The 25,135-nt window shown below is 56.1% G+C and overlaps 2 protein-coding genes across 3 annotated transcripts in view; one reads left to right on the forward strand and one right to left on the reverse strand.

The window, feature by feature from the left end:
- Positions 1 to 25,135, forward strand: part of MACROD1 (mono-ADP ribosylhydrolase 1) — a 142,876-nt gene that overhangs the window by 43,289 nt on the left and 74,452 nt on the right. The window lies entirely within an intron of this gene.
- FLRT1 (fibronectin leucine rich transmembrane protein 1) lies at positions 331 to 16,998 on the reverse strand. Its single transcript, XM_056801536.1, has 2 exons — positions 16,018 to 16,998; positions 331 to 3,127 (listed from the first exon to the last, which is right to left on the reverse strand). The coding sequence occupies exon 2, from the start codon at positions 3,078 to 3,080 to the stop codon at positions 1,065 to 1,067; it is 2,016 nt and encodes a 671-aa protein (XP_056657514.1). The 5' UTR covers positions 3,081 to 3,127; positions 16,018 to 16,998; the 3' UTR covers positions 331 to 1,064.

Here is a 25,135-nt window from a genome sequence, read left to right on the forward strand (position 1 = left end):
CCCCGAACCCTCCACTCCCATGTTCTCCTCCCCTACCTTTGGACTTGAATACTCTGTTCCCTCCCGCCCACTCCCACCCCTGCCACCTCTGCCAGTGCACTTGCTTATTCCTAAAAAGACCAGAACCTCTATTGGGCGGTGGGGGGTCGGGGAGGCTTTTCGGGGAGAGCTAGGCCAAGAAGAGGCCTGGAAATGCCGCGTCTGTTGCCGTGGGCACCTCTCTACCTATCTGTCGGTCTGCAGGCGCGCAGAGATCGATACACACGATACAGACGGACCCGAGAGGCTAGTCCTGCCGTCCCCTGAGCACCAGGCATGGACCAAATCAGGTTTCAGTATAGAAAACAAGTCTTTCTTTAATCAGCTACAAATTGTTCGGATAATGTGGGGGAGCACGGCAGTCTTTCTGCAGGCCCATCAAAGGAAGTGATTATGGAAAAGAACTCAGAAAGAGGTTTTGGGGGACGGTGTCTGCATAGCGTTCCCCCCTCCCCTCGCCATCCCCTTTTCTTTTCTCCTTTGTAGGAAGCTTGAAAAATCTCCCAAATGCCAACCGTTAGCAGCCTGAAAAGAGAGCACTTGTATGCGCTTTCCCTTTTTTTCCCTTTTTAAAGCCTGTTTGCTTTTCACATGACAGTTCTTTTGTATCTCTACCCCAGAACAAAACATGAGATTGACACGGATGGTGGTACAGGTAGTATCTTTCCAGGTCCCCAAAAGAATCTTCCTGCCTTTATTTTTAGTTCTTTCCTGGCCGCCCTCCCTACGGCACCCTCCCTCTCTCTGGCATTTTTCATATAAATTAGGCTAGTCAACCTCAGTTTCCTTATTCTTTTCCTTACCAAAAAAAGAACCAACAGAATTTTCCTGCGTTGTTTTTATAAGATGTTTCCCCTCCCCGGTTTCTGGCTTGAACATCATTGTATGTGGGGGGACGGGGGGTTCCTTTTTCAACGGTAGCCAGCGCGTGTGGGCAGCCACCTTTCCCCAGCGGGAGGAGACGGAGAGGAGCGACGGGCGCAGGCCAGGGGCGCGCGGAGGGCGGCGGGGGAAGAGCGGCGCCATCATGTGTAGGAATAATCTATGTCTGGGATGCCAGCGTCTCTGTAGCCGCGGGTGGTGCCGTACCCGATGGTGTGCGTGCTCTTGTAGAGGCTGGTGCCGTTGGAGGGGAAGATGGTGTGGATGACGTACTCCTCTTTGGCCCGGTGGGGGTTGATGGGCAGCATCTGCAGGCCGGGCCCCCGGATCTCCAGGATCGAGTTATCCTTCTTCGTGCCCGACTCCACGTAGTCGTCCTTCTTGCGGCTGCCGCGGTCGTAGGCCCGCTCCCGGGTCAGCAGCTCGCCGGCCCGATGGACGTACCAGCAGATGGCCCCCAGGACCAGGAAGAGGAAGACGAGGGCGACGGCGCCGCCAATGATGCCCGCCAGCGGCAGGCCGGCCATGGGGTCCGCGTTCTGCTCCCGGTTCAGGGTGGTGGTCGGCCCGTAGCCGTCGGCGGTCTCCGCCTTGGCGCACACGGGGGTCTCGTCGGCCACGTAGGTGTTCCCGGTCTCCATGGTGACCATGCAGATGATGTAGGTGGACTTGGGCTCCAGCGCCGTGAGCAGGTATTCCGTCTTGTCTCCCTGCACCAGCGTCTCCGTGATGGAGCCCACCGCGGGGCTGTGGCCCAGGCGCAGCCAGCTGAGGCGGAAGGAGGTGGCCGGGAGCGTGGCCTTCCACGTGATCCGGATGCTGTCCGCGGTCAGCGGCTTCACGTGGATGACCAGGGCCTTCGTGCCGTCCCCGGTGGCCATGGGGTAGTCGATGTTGGAGTCGGGGAGCCGGATCCCCGGCCGCTTGGCCTTGAGGGTGAAGAGCGAGCCCTGCGGGGTGGTGGACGCGGCGTGGTTGCTGGCCGTGGTCTTGGCGGCCGCGTTGGCCTGCGCGCCGCCCTCGAAGCACTCGTCCATCTCGCCGGTGATGTCCTTGATGGCCATGCCGCGCACCTTCTCGGGGCCCTGGCACATGAGGCCGCGCACGTTGACCACGGATGCCCTGGCCTTGACCCAGTCCCGCAGCCACATGAGGTTGCACCCGCAGAACCAGGGGTTGTTGCGCAGCAGCAGCTGGCCGAGGTTCTCGAGGTCGTCGAAGAGGCCGCGGGGCAGCGACGTGAGGTTGTTGTTGGACAGGTCCAGGCGCTCGAGCTCGCGCATCCTGGCCAGCGTGTTGTAGGGCACGTGGCTGATGGCGTTGTCCTGCAGGAAGAGCCTCTGCAGCCGCGCGCTGGGCAGGTTGAGCGGCGGCGCGGCCAGCGAGTTGCGCACCAGCGACAGCTCGGTCAGGTTCTGCAGGCGGCTGAAGGTGTCGTCCGCGATGCGCTGGTTGGCCAGCAGGTTGCCGTCCAGCACCAGGCGCCGGAGGCTGTGGAGGCCCTTGAAGGCGTGCAGCGGGATGGTGGAGATGCGGTTGTCGTCCAGGCGCAGCTCCTCCAGGGTCCCCGGAAGCCCGGCGGGGATGCTGCTCAGGTGGTTTCGGGACAGGAAGAGCAGCTTCAGCCGCTTGCTGTCCGCGAAGGCGTCGTCCTCGATGCTCACCGTGGACACGGAGTTGTCGTCCAGGTGCAGCTTCTCCAGCAGCGGGAGGCGCGCCAGCGAGGCGCGGGCGATGGCCCGGACGTTGTTGTCCTGCAGGTGCAGCTCGCGCAGGCTGCGCGGCAGGTTCACCGGGAACTCGTCCAGGGCGTTCTCGTACAGGTAGATGACCTGCACGCTGACCTTGCTCTTCAGGTCGCGGGGGATGCCCGCGTTGGTGATCTGGTTGTTCTGGAGGTACAGCGTGGTCGCGTCGTCCGGGATGTCGGCCGGGATGGACGTCAGGCCCCGGTCGTTGCAGTAGATGAAGCCGTTGTCGCAGCGGCACACCGACGGGCAGGTCGTGCTGTCGATGACCTCGGTCAGAAAGGCAATGAGCCCATAGCACAGGAACAGCCAGTCTCGCAGGTCCACCGTGGCCGTGGTCATGACCACCGTAGTGGTGATGGTGGCCGTGGTTGTTGTGGCCGCGGCGGCAGCGGAGTGGGCCGTCACCATGGTCCTTGGGGCAGGGAGCCGGGAGCCACCCAGCTCGTCCTCAGCACCTGCAGGAGGCACACAACGAGTGGGTGAGAGTCAGGTAGGGCCTGGGGGGGGGCGTGATTGAATGGGGGTGCAGAGCACCAGGTATGCCTGCTTGTCCTCAGGGTGGACACAGTACGCAAGAGTCTCCACAGGGGAAGGTCAGAGGGAAAGCAGCTTTTTCTATCCTTTCTCCCATTCACCCTCTTTCCCCCCATTCTTTCCTTCCTTCCTTCCTTCCTTCCTTCCTTCCTTCCTTCCTTCCTTCCTTCCTTCCTTCCTTCCTTCCTTCCTTCCTATCTTCCTTCCTTCCTTCCTCCCTTCCTCTCTCCTTCCTTCCTTCTTATCCTTCTTTACTTTCTTCTTATCTCCCCTCCCTCCTTCCCTTCCTTCCTTCCTTCCTTCCTTCCTTCCTTCCTTCCTTCCTTCCTTCCTTCCTTCCTTCCTTCCTCCCTTCCTCCCTTCCTCTCTCCTTCCTTCCTTCCTCCCTTCCTCTCTCCTTCCTTCCTTCTTATCCTTCTTTACTTTCTTCTTATCTCCCCTCCCTCCTTCCCTTCCTTCCTTCCCTTCCTTCCTTCCTTCCTTCCTTCCTTCCTTCCTTCCTTCCTTCCTTCCTTCCTTCTTTCCTTCCTTCCTTCTTTCCTTCCTCCCTTCCTCTCTCCTTCCTTCCTTCTTTACTTTCTTCTTATCTCCCCTCCCTCCTTCCCTTCCTTCCTTCCTTCCTTCCTTCCTTCCTTCCTTCCTTCCTTCCTTCCTTCCTTCCTTCCTTCCTTCCTTCCTTCCTTCCTTCCTCCCTTCCTCTCTCCTTCCTTCCTTCTTATCCTTCTTTACTTTCTTCTTATCTCCCCTCCCTCCTTCCCTTCCTTCCTTCCTTCCTTCCTTCCTTCCTTCCTTCCTTCCTTCCTTCCTTCCTTCCTCCCTCCCTCCCTCCCTCCCTCCCTCCCTCCCTCCCTTCCTTCCTTCCTTCCTTCCTTCCTTCCTTCCTTCCTTCCTTCCTTCCTTCCTTCCTTCCTTCCTTCCTTCCTTCCTTCTTTGCTTCCTGCCATTGTCAGATACACTTATAATATCATTTGACTTTCCTTAACTGTCACTCTTCCCTGTGACAGGGGAAGGTTTTTTTGTGAGAAAATATCAAGAAATGAAGTGTTTCAAAAAAGCATCAATAAAAACACTTTTATCCTTTAAAAAGAAGAAGAAATCCATAGTGCACTCTGGGGCCTCCACCACACCATGCTCTGGGTTATATGGAGAAATCCGCTCCAGGGTGATTTCCAAAATCATGAAATATTTAACCATTTTCGAGAGAGCCCGAACATCTCTTCTCCTTTTTGAAAACAAGAATGAATTAACTGAGTGCTGCACAGCCTGAGCGATCGCCTACAAGGTGTCATTTCAATTTTTGTAAATGAAAAAGTGGTAAAATGGATTTTCCCCTCATATTTCTTCATCTCCTTTCACAATAAATAGAGGTAAAAATCAATTAAGGGAAGATTATCTCCCCACCTTGGTGGGAAGGCCTCATCCTTCTTTGAGAGCGTGTCATATGAGGAACTGGCAGAGCCGCCATCCACACTAGAGGACTGGGCCAGGGCATCGGCATCCGTCTGTCTGTACCTGTACGCAGGCCAGGGTGTCCGTCCCTCTCGTATCTGCGCCCCCTGCCCGCCCAGCCCCAGGCAGGCTACCCTGCAGAGACGGTTTTAACGATGGCTTTGCATTCCTCCGTTCTTTGGCCGTGCTCACTGCTAAGTGTGGCCTGCGGCTCTTGCTGCCTTTTTGAAATTTTATATTTGTTTATATATTTCGGGGAAGGGATGTGGTGGCACTCTTGGATGGAGTAGGGAACCCGAGACAGGGCTGGAAGGGATTTCTGGGCCAGAATCCTCACTGGGTCCTTGAAGAGGCCAAGGTTCCAAGTGCAGAAGGACCTTTCCTGGTTCAGGTTCCCCTAGCCAATAAGATGCAGAGCCAAGACCAGAGGCTTCCTAATGTGTCTGGAGAGGAGAATGATGGAACTGGAATTCGGGAGGGAAGAGTGAGTCATGAGAACTGCTTGTCTGTCCATGGGTGGCCACCCTGGCAGGAAGGAGGGCCCTCCTCTAGGTCTGTCCATGTCCAGTAGAGATTCAGTGCCCCCTAGGAATTAGAGGAGGATCTCATAGTCTCAGTGTTCCCAAGGTTTGTCCATGGAGAGCTGGGCCTTAAAGGACTGCGGCCTCCGAGGTTCTTAGGGCAACTTTAAGGCATCAGATGCTGAGCTCGTCAGGCACATGTGGGCTCAAATTCCACCTTGGATCCTTAGAAGCTGGAGGACCATTCACATGGCTCCGAACCTCAGTTTCTTCATCCCCAGAGTGGGGAGAAGGATACATCCCAGGGCTGTTGTGGACTTCAAGTGAGAGAATGTCGGGAAAAGGCTTGAAAGAGTTTCATCCATGTCAGCTGTTACTATCTTGGGGGCCCTACAGTGGGGAAGCTTCAGAGCTCGCCTGCTCTTGTGGGTGGGAAAAGGAATGGCCAGACACTTTCCTAGGCACTATGTCATCCCTCCATCCTCATGGCACGGATGCGAAGGAGACAGACAGACAGACACAGCCAAAGGGAAAGTGAGACAGAAGAGAAGGGAGAGAAAGGCAGACAGAGGCAGAGAGAGGAGAGGAATAGAGAGGGAGAGGTGGAAGAGGGGCAGAGACAGAGGGAGGACAGAGACAGAGGACAGAGGAAAGAGGAAGGAGAGACACAGGGAGAGAAATGGAAGAGAGAAGAAGAGGAAGGACAGAGACAGGAAAGAGGAAGGAGAGACAGAGAGAGATGGAAGAGAGGCAGAGGAGGAAGGACAGAGACAGAAAAGAGGAAGGAGAGACAGAGAGAGATGGAAGAGAGACAGAGGAGGAAGGACAGAGACAGGAAAGAGGAAGGAGAGACACAGGGAGAGAAATGGAAGAGAGACAGAGGAGGAAGGACAGAGACAGGAAAGAGGAAGGAGAGACACAGGGAGAGAAATGGAAGAGAGACAGGAGGAAGGACAGACAGGAAAGAGGAAGGAGAGACAGAGAGAGATGGAAGAGAGGCAGAAAGGAAGGACAGAGACAGAGGCAGAAGAGAGAAGCAGAGAGGCAGTCAGTGAGAAACAGAGTGAGAAGAAACAGAAAAGAAAGACAGAGAGGACAGAGGAAGGAGAGAGACAGCGAGAGAGGAAAGCTAGCGTGAGGGCTATACCACCCGTCCTTCCTCCTTGCCATCTATGGGGGTCTCTTGCTGGGCTCCTCTTTTGGGCCGAGCCCGTGGCTGCCCCCGGAACCCTGAGGGTGGCCGGGATGAGCCTGGTCCTTGGGGGGGGGGGGGCACGTTTATTTGCACCCTGGGGAACGGGGTATTTGGCCAAGCACAAGCTCCTTGAGGCTGTGGCCCCTCTGAGGACAAGGCCAGGCTTTCCAGGGCCAGTAATATGTCACGCGGGGTTCCTGCTTGGCTTCCTGACTCTCTGGGCCTCCCAGAGGCCTCGGCATCGTGATGAAGTCTAAGTTGTGCTTTGGTTGATGGATGGCTGGGTCGTGTGGATGGAGGTCAGGACGGGAGGCCTCTCTTCTCGCCGCCGGCCTCACTGGTCTGGGCCGGGCTTTCCTGCCCCCTCCCGGCCTCCCCTTCTGACCTGTAACTCCCTCCCAAGCCCAGCACCACGGGGGAGGCGGATGCCCATGTGGGGTGCGCAGGGGGAGCAGGGCCGCTCCTAGGCATAAAACACCTCTTGTTGGTTTAACTGTTTAATCGGCCCGCCCGTTTGCCAAGAGCCTTTCTACTCCCTCGTCGTGGTGTTAGGCCGTTTATGTGGTCCATCAAATTAGACCTACTAAATCGCTTTACTTTATGGGATCGTTTCCGTGTCTCTGATCCGCAGGCTTTAGCGCCGGCTGAGTTATGTCCTGCCAGACGGAGATGACAGGCAGCCGGAGCCTCGAGGCTCCCTCCCCGCCCCACGTGGGCCAGGAGGCCAGAGAAGAGGGATAAAGTGGGAGAGACCCTCGGGGCCTCCGGGGGGACCCACAAGTTCTGGGGGACAGACCCTCCCCCCGCACCCCTTCCCCCTCTGCCTCTTCGGAAGTGAGCTCGATAGGCATCTCTGCACACTCGGAGCCTCATCCTAGCTGGTTGCGGGCCAGACTCTCCCGGCTAATGTCGGTGTTCTCTGGCTAATCTCATTAGAGGGAGAGGCTGAACCGGAGACGCGCCGGCCCACCGATGGGCAGTTGACAGCCTGCGGCCTGGGTCTAGAATCCCAATTAGCCTCTGCACCCGCTTTGCGGCATGGGGCCTCCTCTAGGCCTCTGTTTTCTTACCTGTGAAATGGGGTGGCAATGCTTGAGGAATTTGACTCTTAGGAGTGCTCTGAGATTATGGATGTGAAGGCACAGATAAATTAAGAAGGGATAGATAGCTCTAGTGGGTTGAGAGCCAGGCCGAGACAGGAGGTCCTGAGTTCTAATTCAGCCTCAGACACTTCCTAGCTGGATGACCCTGGGCAAGTCACTAACCCCCACTGCCCAGCCCTGACCGCTCTTCTGCCTTGAAACCAATAACCAGTGTTGATTCAGTGGTGAGAGTTTTAAAAAAAAATTAAGAAGAGGGCGGCCTCTCTGCTCACCGGCCCTTAATTCCAGTCTCCGCTTTTGTTCCTAGGACCATCGATTTAAGGACTTTTGGTATCTCAGGGTCACTGTGTGCCCAGCCCTGTGTTGGGGGGGGCATATGGGGGAGGGGACGGGGCTGGGAGTTAAAAGAGCTTGCCCAAGACCACAGGGCAATGAGGACTGAGGCCTCACATTGTGCACCTTTGCCCCAAGAACACAGCTTCCTGCTCCCTGGCCCGCGGGGGGCAAGCTTGGTTCTTGGTCCCCGGCTCCCTCCTCCTCAATGGAGCCAAAACTTTCTATTTTCCACTTTCCCCACTGTAAATAGCACTTATCCCAACAGGAAGGCCTTGGACAAGTCCCTTCCTCGGCCTGGGGTCTTCCTGTTCACGAGGGGGCCCAATCAGATGCTCCAAGCTCCTCTGACCCGGTTTTCTCTGCGTAGGAGCTGGGTGTGAGAGGGAGGGAGAAGCAGTCTAAGAGCTAAACGTCCTCAGAGCCGGAGGGGAGTGTAGGAAGAAGAGGCACGTGGAGAACGGACATCCTCGTCTGATTTCTGGAATGAATCCGAGGAGGACAGCACGTGCGTGTGCTCCGATGGGGGCTCTTTTGTTGCTGTGCCCCGGCTGATGATCAGGGCCTCCTTGGAGCTGGCCTCCTTCCCTCTGCCCTTTGGGTCTCTCCCTGGTGCCCTGGGGGTGGCTGATGATGGGGGCCTCCTTCCCTCTGCCCTTTGGGTCTCTCCCTGGTGCCCCCGGGGTGGGGGGCCTTTGGGAGCCATCCTTGGCTCGGGGCACCCACTTTTCCGTCTGCTTCTCTGTGGTCCGCCCCTATGGCAGAGGAGCCCAGGGTCCTTACAGGGCTGCCTCCCCTCCCCTCTCCCAGGAGGGGGGCCCTATAATGCCCCATTTATCTCGCCCCTGAAGGGCAAGCTATCAGCTGCCGCCTCTCTCCGCCGCCAGGATTTACATCCGTCATCCTCTCCCACGCCTGGCTCCGAGGGGTGCCTGGGACAGCCGGTGTTTCTCACTTGTCTCTTCCTGAGTGCAGGGGCTCCCCTTTTATCTTGCAGGAGACAGAACCGTTAGTCCGGCTCGGAGTGGGGGGGACTCCCCTCCCCGCCTTGTTTGTGGAAGTGGAGTTTCAGGAGGGGCTGAGAACGAAGATAAAGTGTCTTGTTGGAGGCGTCCTTATTCATTAGCCCCTGGAGACTGTGACAGTCCCCGATGGGCTCTGGGTAAAGGGAGCAGGGGGCTGGCCTCGCAGCCCCCATCTTCAGAGAGGAATGAGGAGCCTTCAGTGCCCCCTGCTCACTTGACAGATGGGCCCCCTATCCGACAGGCATCCAAGGCCGAGCTCCGGGCCGGACCCCCTCGGGGGCCCTAATAAATCTAGTTCTGGGGGTGCTGGCGTACTCAGGAGCCGCCTCCTCGTCCTTCCCTGGCCCTCCCTATCCTCCCAGCCCAGGCTGCCAGAGGTCCCAGAGGTTTATGCTGCGCGGGGGAGCCTCCCCTTTAAATCAGCTGCCACAGGTGGCTCGCCGTAAATCGGGCCATCTTCTGGCTGGCCTGCACTTGGAGGACATAAAAAGCTTCGTGGCTGTGGTAGCTCACTGGCCAGAGGGGAAGACGGGAGAGGGACCCTGGGGCTGGGGAGGGGGCCTTCAATTGGCCTTAGCAGGTTGGCTTGGCCTTCCCACCCTTAGCCTGTGTCCTAGCTTAGAAGGAATCCCACAGATCAAATCCAAGCCCCTCGTTTTACAGACGGGGAAACTGAGGCCTGGGCAGGTCAGCGGCTGCCTGGGGTCACATAAGACCACAAAGCTAGGTTGGGGGATGCCCGCTGGGGCAAGAAGCACGAGGGATGTGCCCCACAGGCAGCCTGGGCCTAGTCATCTCTTCTTTCCCTCACCCCCTCATTTCCCTTTTCACCAGCAGCCATTCACTTTTCACTCCAGCTGAAAATGCAGGACTCCCTGGGAAAGGGCGACAGCTTAAAGAGTCCTCTGCCAACTGCTTAGCGGGCACTGCCCAGAGGGAGCTGACTGCCAGCAGAGAGGGAGGTGGAAGGGAGAAGGGAAACCCAACCCTGACCACCTTAGCCTTCCCCACAGGGCCTCCTAGGTGAATATTCTCCCTGGAGGTAACGGGACTCACCCAGGGTCACATAGCTAGTGTCTGAGGCAGGATTTGAATCCATGTCTTTCTGCCACTAGGGCCGGCCCTGAGCCCCAGCTGTCAGGGGGGCCTGGGTTTGTTGCCTCCCCTACCCAGTCCCTATTCCTGGTAATGAAGGGTAGAACGTGGGTATTTTTTTTGAAACCTTAAGTTAATTATTTTCCTAATTTCATGCTACATGCATTATGCATCAGGCCTTATCGAAGGCAGGTATGCAAATCCGTGAAGCTCTCCCTAAGACAGGGTTGCTAACTGCTCCCTGTCTGGGCTGTCTGGGTGGCGCCAGCTGGGGGTGGCCCGGACTTCAGAGAGCTCAGCCCCCCTGGAAGACGGGAGACTTCCAGAAGGTCTCTATGGAGGTTAATTATATTGATAGCAGCCTTCGATAGGGAGCTCTTCAGGGCCAGGAGATGAAAGGAGCCCCATCTTCTTTGGATCCCTTTTCTCCCATCGCCGTTTAAGAATTAACTCATCTGTCTGCCTCTGTCCATCACCCCAGCATCTGCTTTCTTCTCCTGAGCCCAAAGGGATGGAAAGCCGGAAGGGCCCTCGACAGATCATCTGGGCCAGCCCCCTCGTTTTAGAGATGAGAAACCCAAGGCCAAGAGAGGGGAAAAGACTTGTCTAGGGTCACTCATGCCCTTTGTAAGCCGCAGGGTCCAGATTCAGGCCCGGCTCTTCCAATAATTCTGCCATCTGCCTGCTCTCTCCACCGCAGGGCTCTTCCCCGGTCCTGTCTGGCCTCCTGTCCATCATCCTTCCTGGCCTGACTGGGTCACTCCTCCAGGAGCAGATAGAATGCTCCTTCCTCCCTCTCCACTCTCCTCATACCTGAGCCCTTCTCCTTTATCACCATCAGCCACTTAGAGTCATCTGCCAACTGCTCAGCGGACACTGCCCAGGAGACCCTGGCCGAGGGCCAGAGCAACCAAGGAGGGGCAGGAAGCTAAGAGAAGCTAGTGGGAAACCTTCCTTTCCCTGCATTCTAGGCTCCAGGGACGCAGGATTCTTTGCCGTTGGTCTTAGACAAGACCCTTAATCTCCCAGCGAGGCTGCCCCCATGCCACCTCGCCTCCTGGTTCCCTTCAAATCTCCCACCTTCTGCGAGAGACCTTTTCCTGTTCCTCTGAAGGCTCGTGCCTTCCCCTTGCACCGTCCAGGTCTGATTTGAACCCGGATGCTTGCAGGTTGTCTGCCCCATGAGACTGTGTTTACTTTTCTTGTATCTTTAGCCCAGAGCCTGGCATCCAGTAGGTGCTTAATCCATGTCCAAGAAGAAAAGAAAATGGAGGGGAGAGCAGAGGGTGGAGTTCAGGGCTCTCATACACACGCCCACGTGCACACGCACATATATACATCTATTCACACACACTTACTTTTATATGTGTGTGTATACTGGTTGGGGAATCATGGGATAAAGGGGACCTTCCTCTTTGGTACCCTCCTCCTCGTCCTCCTTGTCCTCCTCCTGGAGACATCCCCAGTGCCACAAAGCTGCCAAGGGGAGAGAGGAGCCACTTGCCTTCCTCCTGAAAGGCCTCTCTACCTCTAATGCTTAGTGGGCATAAATCAGACGCTGGATTTCTGCCCGGATGTGGGGGTGGGGGAGGCCCTTTCGCCACTAAGGCCGTACAGCGCAGCCAGCGTGGCTGGCTGTGTCCAGGCATGCCCCTGCCTCGAGAGATCACCAGCCTCTTCACCTGGGAAAGCCCTGGCTGGGAGCCAAAGAAACCAGGCCCACCCTCAGCTTCTCTGTTTGAAAACGAGTCGGCCAAAAGAAACGAGTGGAGCACTTTGGGCTCATTTCAAGCAAAACCCAGAAGGTAGAGTTCGGTTGCTTCCCTTCCCTGAGAGGGGGTCTGCCTAGAACACCCCCTCCCTGCCCACCTCTGCCTCATAAAGCCCTTTTCTTCCTTCATGGTTCAGCTCAGACCAAGAATACTCCAGTTGAGGCTGGACAGTGTAGTGGCACCATCGTCTCTAGTCCGAGTCGTGGGCCTCTCCTAATGCTTCTTATGATCCCATTCAAACCCCAGGACTTTAGGGGGCGGCCACACTGCCTCTTTGAGCTGCATCCAAGAACACCCCTGCCCTGCTTCTTTTCCAAGCTATTATCAAGCTATATCTTCCCCCTTTTGTACTTGGGCAATTGAGTTTTTGGACTGGGTTATATGACTTTACATTCATTCTTACTAGATTTAGCACAATGTTCTTGCCTTTGGGGATCCTGCTAAACACTGACTCTGTTCATTTGTCGTGTCTGTGGTTCCTTCCTCGGCTTAGTGACATTCAGTTCAATGTAAGCTCCTTGAAGGCAGGGCCTGGTCTTTGTACCCTCCATCCACTGGCACACAGTGTTGTTCAGTTGAGTGTGATTCTTTGTCCATGGGGTTTTCTAGGCAAAGATACTAGAAAGATCTGCCACTTCCTTCTCCTGTTTTACATTTACATTACATCTCCCATTTTACAGATGAGGAACTGAGGAAAATAGGGGTCAAATAACTTGCCCAGCATCACACAATTAGTAAGTATCTGAGGCTGGATTTGAACTTAGGTCTTCCTGATTTCAAACTCAGCACTCTATCCTTTCAGCCACTTGGCTTCCCCACATAGTAGGGGCTTAATAAATGTTGTTGAATCTCCAGATTTGATAACTAGGCTATCTCTGCATTCAAGGCTCTGATTAACCCTCATGGAAAGGGATCCACCTCACCTTCTCCCTCCTCTGTCTTGTTCCCTCCTTCCTTCCTTCTCCCTACCTCTTCCTCTTCTTTCTCTCTCCCTCCTTCAGTGTTTTTAGAACCCTTGTCTCTCTCCTCAGACCCTCAAAGCCCTCCCTTGAGTAGGGTAGCCTGTCATTAGGATGTCAGGGCCAGAGGGAGGAGGATAAATGACCTTTGAGCAAAGAGACTGGAGTCTGTTTCAGTTCAGAGATTTCCCTGGTGAGGGCATCATGAGGACCCCTGATGGGGGCTCCATGAGAAATGGATCTGAGAAGGCCAAGGCACACTTTTGAGAGGCTGTGGGGATGTAGTGGAGAGAGCACCAGCCTTTGAATCAGGGAGATGTGTTCAAGTCCTGTTTCTGACTTATCCTGGTTGTGTAGCTTGGTGCCAGTCACTTCAGTTTTTCATGCCCAAAGCCACTTTCCATATGGTACACTTCAGAAAGAGGGCTCACTTGCATTCATGGAGGGGAGTTTCCTCACTTGGAAAATCTCCTTATAGCATGGAAACCCCAGGGCTAGTCTCCCAAGAAGGTAAAATGTATGTGAGGTCCAAGGGAGAACAGGTTGGATGAGGGGAATCAAGGCCGACTTTCTGGAAGGGGCAGCCTTTAAACCTTAAGGGTTGAGGAAGCATTCAGTGGGCAGAGGACAGCCCAGACCTAGGCAACACATAGGTTAGGTACAGCTCTCTGGATCGCCCTTCTTCCTTCACCTTGCTTAGACCTTAGTCCCTGCCAGGGAAATAGAGAAAGGGGGAGAGAGAGAAATGAAATGAAGGCTGGAGATAACCAGAGAAGGAATTCTGGCCTAGGGACCTCATGTGACAAATTCCAAGAGAAGGGAGCCAAAGAACTTGAAGAGAGGAGGCAGCCCTAAGGAGTAGCTGCCATCGGCCAACCTCTTTCTCCCAGGTAGAGATCCATGAATGCCACTGACTTTTCACTCTAGCCTCAGCCCCACCAGGCAGGATTTGCCTTTCTAATAAATAACAAGCAATAGCTGATCTGCAGGGCATCCTTCATGCTGGTGCCTAATAACATGGCTATTAATGCCCTCGCAGATGGAGGCACGCCGGGTGGCCTGACGGATGGGCCAGGCCCTGGTGCACTCATAAATCAACCCTCTTTCCTTGTGCTCAGGGGGAGAGACTGTGGCACTTTCCATATTTTTAATAGATTGAGGCTTCCCTGCCCTGCCTGGAGACTCGTGGGGAGGTTCCTCTGGGCTGGTGTCTGACAGTGAAGGGGGCTTTCTTCCTGGACTTCCTCCTCCATCAAGAGCTAGTCCAAGGGCCTCCGCAGGGATGGGCGGCAGTGTGAGCACAGCACAGAGCCCCAGACAGCTTGACAGGCTGCTGCCATGGCTTTTCTGAAGATACGGTGTGCTGTGCCTTTGTCCCCTTCCCATTATACTGAGTCCAAATCTCATGCTCTATGTACTATGCTAGGCCACATCAGTATAGTGAGACGTAGACTAACTTAGTACACAGAGCATGAGATTTGGACTCGGGAAGCCCTGACAGTTAAGTGGCTGTGCCCACCTAGACAAGTCATTTTACTTTCTTGGAGCCTCAGTTTCCTTATATGTTAAATGGGATAGTACCTACCTCACAGAGTTGTTGAGAGACTCACATGTGGACAGTACTCTGTAAACCTTAAACCGCTGCAGAAATGTCTGTTATCCTGGATATGTTGTAGTTATTTCTTATTCTCATCATTGTGTTTGATTATTGCTACTATTATAGGCCATAGGGGCTGAAGGGAACCTAGGAGTCTATCTGGCCTAACTTCCTCTCTGGATATCTTGGGTAGACTGGCAAGGGAGGTGGTTAGTGCCAAGTCAGGAGTGCCAGATCTCATCTGCTCTTGACTGGAGAAGCCCCTCCCTTCTACTGGCCCCCTTTTTCTTCTTTTTCCTTAGAGGCTGCAGAGCTGTGGGGGAGGGCTTGTGGAGGAGCGTCACACTCTCTCCTGCCTGGCCTGGGAGGTCACTAGTCCCTTCTGAACTTATTTGAGATGGGTAGCCAGTGGGGGCTGGAGATCTATCTCCTTAGAGAAGGAAGGGACCTTTGGAATCTCCTCATTGAATAGAGCAGAAAATGGAAGTGACTTGTCCAAGGCTACTCAGCCTCTAGATGGCAGAGCTGAGATTTGAATCCAGGGCTTCTGACTATATTTGGGACCCTTCCCGGGTATTATTCAGCACATCTAGGGAAATGGTCCTTTACTTTGAGCAGAGGCAGCGGCTAGAGAGAGGGCATTTTCTGCATCCCAGGAGAATGGAGGCCCTGGAACTGGAAGGGCCTGCCCTCTGTCCTCTCTATTTTCTCTCCTCCTTCAAGCTGCAGAGCCTGGCCAGGCTGATGGTCCCTGATGATGTGCCTCTTCCTTCCCAGCTAGTAACTTCTCCCTGGCCCATAGAGACCTGGCCTCAGGCTCTAGACTAGGCCACTGGGAAGACCCCTCCACTATATCTGAGGAAACCTGTTCATTGAGCCAGCTCAGTTCTGCAAGGTGCTGCTCCCATGGCTGGCTGGCTGGCTGGGGAGGAGGAGAAGGGAGAAGTGTGTGGCCTACGATGCCTGTGTGAGTCTGTGCAAGGCGGTCTGGGTGTCTGCCAATAGGATGGGGCCAACCTCTGAAGGTTCAAGGCCCAGGCCTAGGCTGGTTCTCAAGAGCCAGCTAGCCTACCAATTTCAAACTGAGGACTTTTTTTTTTGGACATTTGAGGTTATAGGTGACTTACCCAGGGTCACACAGCTAAGAAGTTTCTTCCTTTTTGCCCCAAAGGATCCATTTCTTCTAACATTAAAAAATACAATCCTGCACTTCATACCCTCCTCCCTCCACAATCACAGTTGCCCTATTTGTATTCTTTGATTGAGAAATCTCTTGACTGTTTATAGACCCCCTCACTTCCCTGCTGGCCCACCCAGATTGGGACTCCTTGGGCCCCAGGCTGGGATCACTGATCCAGGCTCATCCTGGTATTTTTCAAATGAAGAAACTTTGGCAGAGATGGGGGAGGGGGACTCCAGATTTGAACCCATTTTCTTGGACTCCAGATTTGAACCCAGGTCCTCTGACGGACTCCAGGGGCGGTGAGTGCCCTTCCTGTCGCTTCATGCTCGTCTCCCATGCCTGCCTTTAGAAGGCTGGGGCCTTCACTTTGTCCTGTCCCTCTGCCCTTCTAGAGAAGGCCTGGAGATTGACCAGAGAAGAGAATCTGGAGTCCTGGCTCCCAGCTCCCATCCAGCTTGGTGATTGCTGAACCCAGAGAGGAGACCTGATTGTGGCTCAGATACTTCCTCGCTATTTCTTAACTTGCCTTAGTTTCCTTATTTGTAAAATGGAGCTGACAATCCCCCACGCTTGGCTTACCTTTACCCTCGGAGAGCTTGGCTGGGATGCCGTTGGGGATGCTCAGTGTTGGGGCCTCAGGCCAAGAGGCCAGTCCTCTCCCCTCGGTGCCGCCCGCAGTTCTCCACGTGCCCGAGTCCTCCCAAATGCTGGATATCTGCTCCGCTCCTCTCGTGTGCCAGCCCTGGCGCCCAGGCTTCAGCCCGAATGGGGCACCCAAATAGGCTGGGGCAGCTTAGCGTCCGGGCTGCCCCTTGTTCCAGGGCCTGGCTGCAGAAAATGCTCTCTGACAAAAGAAGAAGCCCCCAAGGGCCTCGAGGGTTCTGGCAGCTTTAGGGCCGCATCGCAAGAGGCTTCCAGGGCACAGAGGGTGCTTGGGGATCCATCTGGCATAGAGGGGCCCAGCATGTCTCCTTGAGGTGCTCCCTTCCCTGCCCCTCATTCCCAGGGCTTTGCTCCCATCCCTGGAGCACTCGGGGCCCACGACGGCTCCCTCCTCTTTCGGCCTTCCTGGCAGCCACCTCTTCCGGGCGTTTTCTCTTTCGCTTTGCAAAGTGTTTTGTGTTTTTCCCCTTTTAAATGCCTTTAAAGTCACTTGGCAGCAGGAGAGGGGAGCGTTCTTGCATGACAGCGAGTGAGCTGAGCGGGAGGGAGGGAGGGAGAGCTCGCCCTGGCCCAGCTCAGCGCATCTGTATGCAAGGCTCAGGACGCGTCTCCCGGGAGAAGGAGGTGGTCCATTACCCAGCTGCGGAGTTCAGATGTTAACCTCCCTCTCTCTGATCCGCTTGACATGTGCCGCTAAGCTGTCAGAGCCCTTTGCCGCGGGGGGCCTGGGCCGGGGGCTCCGCCGCGCTCCGCTGCCCCTGCTTAGGACGAGGGCTCTCTCTGATGGAAGGCTCGAGCTGATCCGTCCCCGGGTTCCTCCTCCAGGGCAGCTGGGCCCCCAAGGATGCCCTCGTCTACGCCTTCCTGGCTCCTCACCTGCCAAGCAAAGAGACAAGAAACTGAGCCAGAGGGATGGAGAAAATTGCCCGTGGAGTGAACCCCATCAATTCCCCCTTGGAGGGCAGGGGTCGGGGGTCGCGGGAGGCTCGGAGGGGGCCGCTCCCCTCCACTGATCCACAGCACGTCCACCCTCTTTCTTCTTCTCCTCGCCCTCCCCTTCTTACAGCCCCGGTGCTGACTCGCCCTCTTCCCCGTGAAGGACTCCAGGAGTGAGGACACAGTGAGGAGCTCCCGAGCCCCCTCCTGGGCACACGGCAAATGTGGTCAGGCGTGACCATCCAGGCCTGGTGTCTGGGCCAAGCAGGGAGGCCACATTGCAGTAACCCCTGAGGCATTTCCTTTGCAGCAACCCCCGGAAAGGGATGGGATGAGAACTCCCCGGTGCGGAAACTCCCTTTACCAGTACTGGCTGGTACCTTGTCAGCTTCAGAGATGCTTGGGGCACCAAGAGGCTAAATGACTCACGCAAATGATCCCTATTTTATAGACGAGGAAACTGAGGCTGAGTTTGATTGCTTTGCCTGGGGTCACACAGCGGGTAAGGGTTGGAGGCAGGATTTGAACTCAGGTCTTCCTTACTCCAAGATCAACACTGCCACCTAATTGCTTCCTAATAGGTTAGGAGAAAAGAATCTCTGATGCCTTGATGAGGGAACGATAAAAGCAGTAGCAGATTGGGAGGGGGGAGGTTCAGAAAGAGGTTTTGTGGAGCAGTTGGCCCTTGAGGTAAGCTTTTTTTTTTAATTTTTACCTTCCATATTGATTCTAAGGCAGAAGAACAGTAAGGGCTATGCAGTGGGGTTAAGTGACTTGCCCAGGGTCACACAGCTAGGAAGTGTCTGAGGCCAGATCTGAACCCAGGACCTCCCGTCTCTAGACCTGGCTCTCCATCCACCTAGTTTGGGGAAGTTTGGACTCTTTGGGGCACAGATGAGGGTGGAGTGTGTTCCAGGCATGGAAGGCAGTCTGTTCAAAGGCTTGGAGATGGGAAATGGGAGCTCTTAAGTTCTTTTTGGTCTCAGAGGGCAGATCCAGGAGCAATAAAGGGAAGCTGTAAAGAGACCAGGCTGTAAGGAGAGCTGTTCCACAGCAGAGGAGTCTAGCTTGGAGGTAATGAGGTCTCCATCACTGGTGGTATTCAAGTAATGTTTGGCTGGGACCATGTAGTTAGAAGGGATTCTTGTTTGGGTAAGTGCTGTCCTGTTGGGCCTTCTCTGGATGTCCCCTCTCCCCTCTGAGGCTCCAACAGTCTTTGTCCTCCAACAAGCTCCCTTTCCCCCAGAAAGCTCAGCGGCACCGTCGGCCTTTTTCCTGCACCTAAAACCAACAAGCCAGCTGACCCAGTTGCTCCTTGTGAAGGGAGCCTGTTCCCGGTGCTGTGGTCAGCGTGCTCTCGGCCTTTCCCGGCCTGCCTCCCCCTCCCTCCTTGGAGAAGGCTTTCCTTGACAGATCCAAGTGCGTCTTTGAGATCTGAGACGGCCTGTCGGAGCCCTTCGTATGACCGACTCTGCAAGATCTTTTTGTCATTAAAAATCGGTGCCCAGGCCCCTCGCCAAGGCTGGAGCTGGGGGAGAGGGAGGGGAGAGCACAGAGGCCCCCCTCCCCCATTTTGGATGGGCAGTGTGGTGCAGGGGGTAGAGGGATGGACCTAAAGTCAGGAGGACCTGGGTTTGAATCCTGTCTTGGACACTTGAGTGAGGAGGCATGGAGAAAGGGATAAGAAGAGTCCTGACCTCAAATGAGGGTCAAATGAAATCATGTATGGGAAGCCCTCTATAAAGCTCAAAAGACCATAGAAATGTCAGCTGTTCTCACTGGCAACTGGGTTGGGAGGCCCGGACTCTAGGTTCGAATTCTCTTTTGTGCCACTTAAAATCTTGGACAAGTCATTTCCTCATCTGTAAGAAGAGGAAGATGGACTCTCAGTCTATGACTCCTTTGAATTCCAACCCAGCCTGGGGGGTCATGGGACCTTCCCGTGGCCAAGCCAGTAAACGTAGGAGCCCATTGAACTTGTGAGAGGAATACACAGGGCCCCACAAGGCTCTGGGGAGCCCTGGATGGCCCCATCTTGGCCTCTTCCCTCTCCTTTAATTCCACTTTAATCCCATGCAATGCTCCAGGACCCCTTCCTCTCCTCCTCCTCCCCCAGACCACTCAGGATGGCCACCGGGCTCACCTCCTTCCTTAGAGCCAAGCCACAGCCCACTTCAGCAGAGGCTGGTAGGGAAGAGTTCCGCTTACTACCATGTGCACAATGGCACAGGTCACTCGGACGTCAGGCCTCCTTCCCGAGCTTGTCAATCCTCTTTTCTCCCAAGATGTTCTGGGGCTGGATTCAGGGCGGCGTGAGCCAGTGAGAGGGAGTTCCTCTGCCCTCTTCATATCCTTGGCCCCATCTATCAGTGAGCACTCACGGGCTGTGAAAGCCGAGGAGGATAAAACTCACCTGCCCCGTACGTCCTGGAAATAACCTTTTGCCACAATGTTGAATTCTCATCTGCCCTTTTAAGGCCAGTGTAAATGCTGCCTCCTCCGAGAAGCCTTCCAGATCCATCCACCCTTCTCCATGACTAATACCTGCTCTCTTCCGCTTAGCATATTATATTATGTATTCTATTCTATCGTAGCATATTTATATATGTATATATATATTTATATATAATTGTATCCTGCTTTGTGTCGTATTCTTCTACTAGACTGAGCCAAGGGGCCAAGGCTCGGATCTGCCCCCGTGCTCCCATATGGCAGAAACATCTGCACTCTGGACCATGGGCACGGGTAGAGGGAGGGCTGTGCTGTGCCATTGGGAAGGCCAAGGGTAACGTCTGCCCTGGCACACCCATACCCATACCCAGCCTGGGCTTTGGACACGGGAGAGATCCAAGGGTGAATCCTGGCTCTGCCCTCTGCAAACCATGTGATCCTGGGCAATTCCTTTGTGTTGTGCGTCAGTTTCCTCCCTGTCAGGGACACCTAGCTCCCTCTTTAAGAAGATTCTTCCTCAAATGCTGCCTCCTTCAGGTGGCCTTCCTTGATTCCTTCCATCCTTAGAACGTCCAATTATTTTGTCTAGTTTATACTTTGTATTTTCTAATCAGGCTCTGTGTTGTTTCTAGTAGACTAGAGGCTCCTTGAGGCCTGACATCTAGCAGGCACTTAGCAGAGGTGGCTGGGTGGTGCAAGGGTTAGAGGCCAGGGCTTAGAATCAGGAAGACTCTCCTTCCCAAGTTCAAAGCTGTCATCCTGGGCCAGACACTTCACCCTGTTGGCCTCAGTTTCCTCATCTGTAAAATGAGCTGGGGAAGGAAAAGGCCAACTGTGCTGGCATCTCTGCCAAAGAAAACCTCAAATGGGGTCAGGAAGAGTCAGTCATGATTGAAAGGACCGAATGACAGCAGGATAAATGACTGACGGGAGGTTCATAAGCGTCCCCTTGCCTCTTCTCCCCCCTTCTTCCTCCCCCCAAAGCCTGAGGATGCTGGGAAGGCACATGGCCTCCCCTGGGAGCCGGCTCCTCCTGGGCGTCCGCTCAGACCCCCGGGTCACTGCTCGTCAGCTGCTGGGAAAGTGAGGATCCGTCAGGAGGCCGTGTGCAGGGCGAGCAGCTCCCACTATAATTGGCAATTTCCTGTGCGCACTGGAGAGGGGAAGAGACCAATGAGGTCGCGGCTCCCTGGTGGCCAAGGTGAGAGTCTTTCTCTGGGAGGATGGAGGGGAGGGGGGCCGAGCCACCTGGCCAAAGAATGTCAGATTCTTCTTAAAGAACCCAGACATTTTGTCCTAGCAACAATTCGGAGGCAAATGGGGGAAGCGACCTACCCAGGGCCATGCAGCAAGGAGTGTCTGATGCCAAATTTGAACCCAGGACTCTGAGCCCAGCTTTCTCCACTGTGACACAGCTGCTGCCCCCAGAATTCAGACTAAGATGGTGTCTGATGCCACTTTTTTTTCTCTAAATAACCTTGTGTATCGGTTCCAAGGCAGAAAGAGCAGTAAAGGCTAGGCAGAGGAGGGTATGTGACTTGGCCAGGGTCACCCAGTGAGGCCACATCTGAAAGGTCTGGCTCTCTGCCCCTGGAGGCCACATTGTGCAGAGCCTTTCATGGCCTTCCCACCCAGGACAGGAGTCTCATGGAGCTGTGATTTAGGGTCATGGGATCCTGGATCCCAAGCAGGAGGGGGCCTCAGACACCATCTAGGCCAATCCCCCTATTTTACAGATGAGGGAACTGAGGCCCAAGGACTTTTTCTTGGGACATGCCCTGGGGCTTTCAATGACAGCTGGAATTTGAACCCAGGTCTTCTGAGTTCAGGTCAAGCTCCCAGGCTCTGGGAGAGCTCCCCTAGGAAAGCCAGGATTGGGTGCACCTAAGGGAAGATCAGAGCCTCCAGGCCCTCAGTGATGGGGTAGAAAGTGTACCCTGGGGCAAGCACTTTGGGGTTCCATCTCCTCTGCCAGGTGATGTCTAAGGTTGGTGACCGTTTAGGTTTGCCCTCCCCATCTGGGAGTCCTCCCCAGAGCCCCCTGGCCTCCTCCAGGTGAGGGGAGTCCCAGGAAGGGCCCCCTCCCACGCCAGAGCCTCCCTCTGCCGGCACCCCCAAGAACCCCCCTGGAGTCTAGTCATCCGGACGGATCCAGCCTTCAAGGCCCCCCCGGACATCGCATCTAGGCTCTGAGACGGCCGTCGGTCTCCTAATGTCCAGGCTGATGTCATGGGGTCTAGAAGCGCGGTTCTGGGTGCGCTCCAGGGCTGAAACGCATTATCTGCTAATGGCATTGTCTGTTAGACGGAAGGAATGTGGCGGCTCTGGGGAAATTAGGTGATCTTAGAGCATCAGAAGGAGAGCTGGGGACTCGGTGCCGGGGGAGCCTAGAACGGGGGGCTCCGTGCCGGGGGAGCCTAGAACGGGGGACTCGGTGCCGGGGGAGCCTAGAACGGGGGGCTCCGTGCCGGGGGAGCCTAGAACGGGGGACTCGGTGCCGGGGGAGCCTAGAACGGGGGACTCGGTGCCGGGGGAGCCTAGAACGGGGGACTCCGTGCCGGGGGAGCCTAGAACGGGGGACTCCGTGCCGGGGGAGCCTAGAACGGGGGAGTCGGAGCAAGTAGGAGGGAGCTTAGAACCTGGAATTTTAGAGCTGGAAGACACCTGGGTTACAGCAGAGAATGTCACCGCTGGGAAGGCTCCCCACAACTGTCCGTCTCGGGGTTCCTACCCCTTCCTTGGGGCGCAGGCCCTTCTGCCTGTCTGGCCCTTCCTTAGGATCGTGTTTTGTTCTCAACTGCATTTCCGCCATAAAAACAGATGCCCTTCTTTCACCCGTCCAGATGCACGGAGCCTGGAAATCCGCCTTGCGCCTCCCTGGGGGTCTGGCCCGATCTGGTGGGACGCCCTCAGCGGGCAGGCTAAGTGGCCTGTCCGTGGTCTCGCAGGTTCCAGGCCGGCTGCTCTGACTTCAGATCCGCCGCGTTCGGCTTCCTCCCTGCAGCCCTTTACGTTCCTCGCACACGTTTCTCCTTTTCTAATTTGGGTGCTGGTTTGCCATCCCCTTGCCTTGAGCCTGGGGGCCTTGGCCACCTCCCCCTTGCCTGCTTTTGTCCAGGCTGTGCCCCTCGCCTGGCACGCCTCCTTCTTGGGCCCGGAGTCCCCGGAGCCCAGAGCGGGGGCTGGAGACGGCCTTGGGTTGGGCTCTCTTCGTCACCTCTCTGTTTGGACCAGGGCTGGGCGACCGCGAAAGCAGCACCGCCATGCGCGGGGGGCGGCACCTCTAGATCTCCTCTGAGCCCTGGCTGGGCCCTCCCGGGGAGCGCAGACACGGACCCTTCTCGTCCCCTCAGCCTCCACGGAGGTGTCCGAGACAGACGGGCGCTCGGGGCTCCCCCCCACGGTCTCACGGGCGGCCCCCCAGAGCTCCAGGCTCTCTCGTCCTCCCCTTTCCCCTTCCGGAAGCCCACCCCGGTGCGGGCTCCAGCTCCTGCCCATCCCGGCCCCCCAGGAGCCCGCTCCGGGGGACGCTCGCCTGAACCGAGGCCGGAAGCGGAGCGATCAAAGGAGCTTTGCCTCCGCAATGGCCCCCGTGTGGAGTTAGGGACGGAGTCGGCGCAGAGGCCCGCCGGCCAGCCCCCTCCCCATTTTACAGTTGAGGAAATGGGGTTACAAAGGCAGGCAGCAGAGGCAAGATTTGAACTCGGGTCCGCAGCCACTCCAGCCCTGCCTGCCATGGGCTCCCCAAAGTGTCCTCAGCCCCCCTGCTGCTGCGGAAATGCTAATTAGCCGGGTGCTGGCTGCCGCGGAGGGAGGGGTTCACACCCCTCGAACCCTCGCACCTCCTCCCCTTCTCACCTTCTGGAGGGTGCTGAGGCGGGGGGAGAGCCGGGAAGGCTCACAGCTCAACTTCCACGCCCGGAGTGCCTCCTCCTGCCAGGGGAGGCTGCTGAGGCCGCCTGGAGCCTGCACTCTGGAGGCTGCCTTCCCCCAGCATTTCCTCAGCACCCCGGGATGCTCGGCCCGGGGGAGCTTTAAGGGTCCTCCCTTCTGTGGGGAAAGTCACTCTGGGAGCCAGGAAATGTGGCCCCAAATTAGAATGGGGAGACCCCTTCACTGGAGGTCCGGCCCTGGGTTCAAATCCTGCCTCCGGGTAGCTCCGTGACTTTCACCTTAGTTTGGTCATTTGCTAAATGAGAGGGTCAGAGTCGCATGTGCAGGGCTGTGCATACAGTAGGTGCTCAGTGCGTGTGGATAGAGCCCATAGCTGAACCACCAAGGTCATAGCAGAGGAGGGGATGGGTGATGTTTCAGAGGCCCCCCTCTGCTTCCTGTGGGGATGGGGAGTCCTTCTGGGGTCCCCGGGAGGCGGGATGGTCCAAAGGGCGATATCAGCCTCACTCTCCTCCTGGTAGAGAATAGCAGGCCGCCCCCTGGTCTCATCTGCCTCAGTTTCCTCATCAGTAAAATGGGGTAATACTGGAACCTTCCTCTGCTGTTTGCAAAGAGCTTGGGATGCAATAGGTGCCATATCAATGCTTATTCTCTTCCTGGAGAGACCTAGGCGAGTCCTTTCTGCTCCCTGGGCCTCAGTTTCCCCAAGGAGAGTGATGGGGCTGGTGTGGAGGACCCCTCATAGCCCTTCCCCTCCGGGCTGTGATGTGATGCTGAGCTGAGCCGGCCCTGGAGGCCTAGAGCTGCCTCTCCCAGAGGGCTCCGGGAGACCTGTGCAGCCTCAGCCCCCGGCACCGGCTCCCTGGTCCTTGGCCTCTGCCTGCCTGTGGCAGCCTTTCACGTGCAGCTCAGTGGGCTGGCCCAGGCAGCCCAGTTCATGCTGGCTGTGCCCAGAGGCTCAGGAGGCCATGACTCCTGCTGCTGCTTGAAAGGAAGTGGAGAGATGTTGGGGAGAGGAGAGAGAAGGAAGGAGGGAGGGAAGAAATGAAAGGAGGGAAGGAAAGAAGGGAGGAGGGAGGGAAAAAAGGAAGGGAAGGAAGGAAGGGAGAGAGGGAGGGAAGGAGGAAAGGAAGAAGGGAAGGAAGGAAGAAGGGAGGGAAGGAAGGAGGGAGGAAGGGAAGTGAGGAAGGAAGGGGGGAAGAAGGAAGAAGGAAAGGAAGGAATGAAGGAGGGAGGGAAGGAGGTAAGAGGGAAAGAATGAAGGAGGGAAGGAAGGAATGAAGGAGGGAAGGAAGGAAGGAAGGGAAGAAATGAAAGGAGGGAGGGAAGGAAGGGAGGAAGGAAGGAAAGGAGGGAGGAAGGGAAGTGAGGAAGGAAGGGGGAGGAAGGAGGAAAGAGGGAAAGAATGAAGGAGGGAGGGAAGTGAGAAAGGAAGGAGGGAGGGGAGGAAGGAAGAAGGGAAGGAAGGAATGGAGGAAGGAGGAAAGAGGGAAAGAATGAAGGAATGAAGGAGGAAGGAGGGAGGGAGGGAAGGAGGAAGGAAGGAATGAAGGAGGGAAGGAGGGAGGGAAGGGAGGAAGGAGGGAAGGAAGCATGTCTGAGCTGGCACAGAGGGAGGGGTCAGGGCTTTCCTTGGAGGTGGCCTGCCATGTGCGTGTGCCTGCAGCGATGACCCCGGACTCCCTGGCGTCCCACTCCCAAGGGCCCCCTGGGGGGCTACCCTGCCTGGCTCCTGGCCCCAAACATGGATGCG

This window comes from Monodelphis domestica, chromosome 6 (assembly GCF_027887165.1).
Source record: "Monodelphis domestica isolate mMonDom1 chromosome 6, mMonDom1.pri, whole genome shotgun sequence".
In the NCBI taxonomy this organism is placed as follows: domain Eukaryota; kingdom Metazoa; phylum Chordata; class Mammalia; order Didelphimorphia; family Didelphidae; genus Monodelphis; species Monodelphis domestica.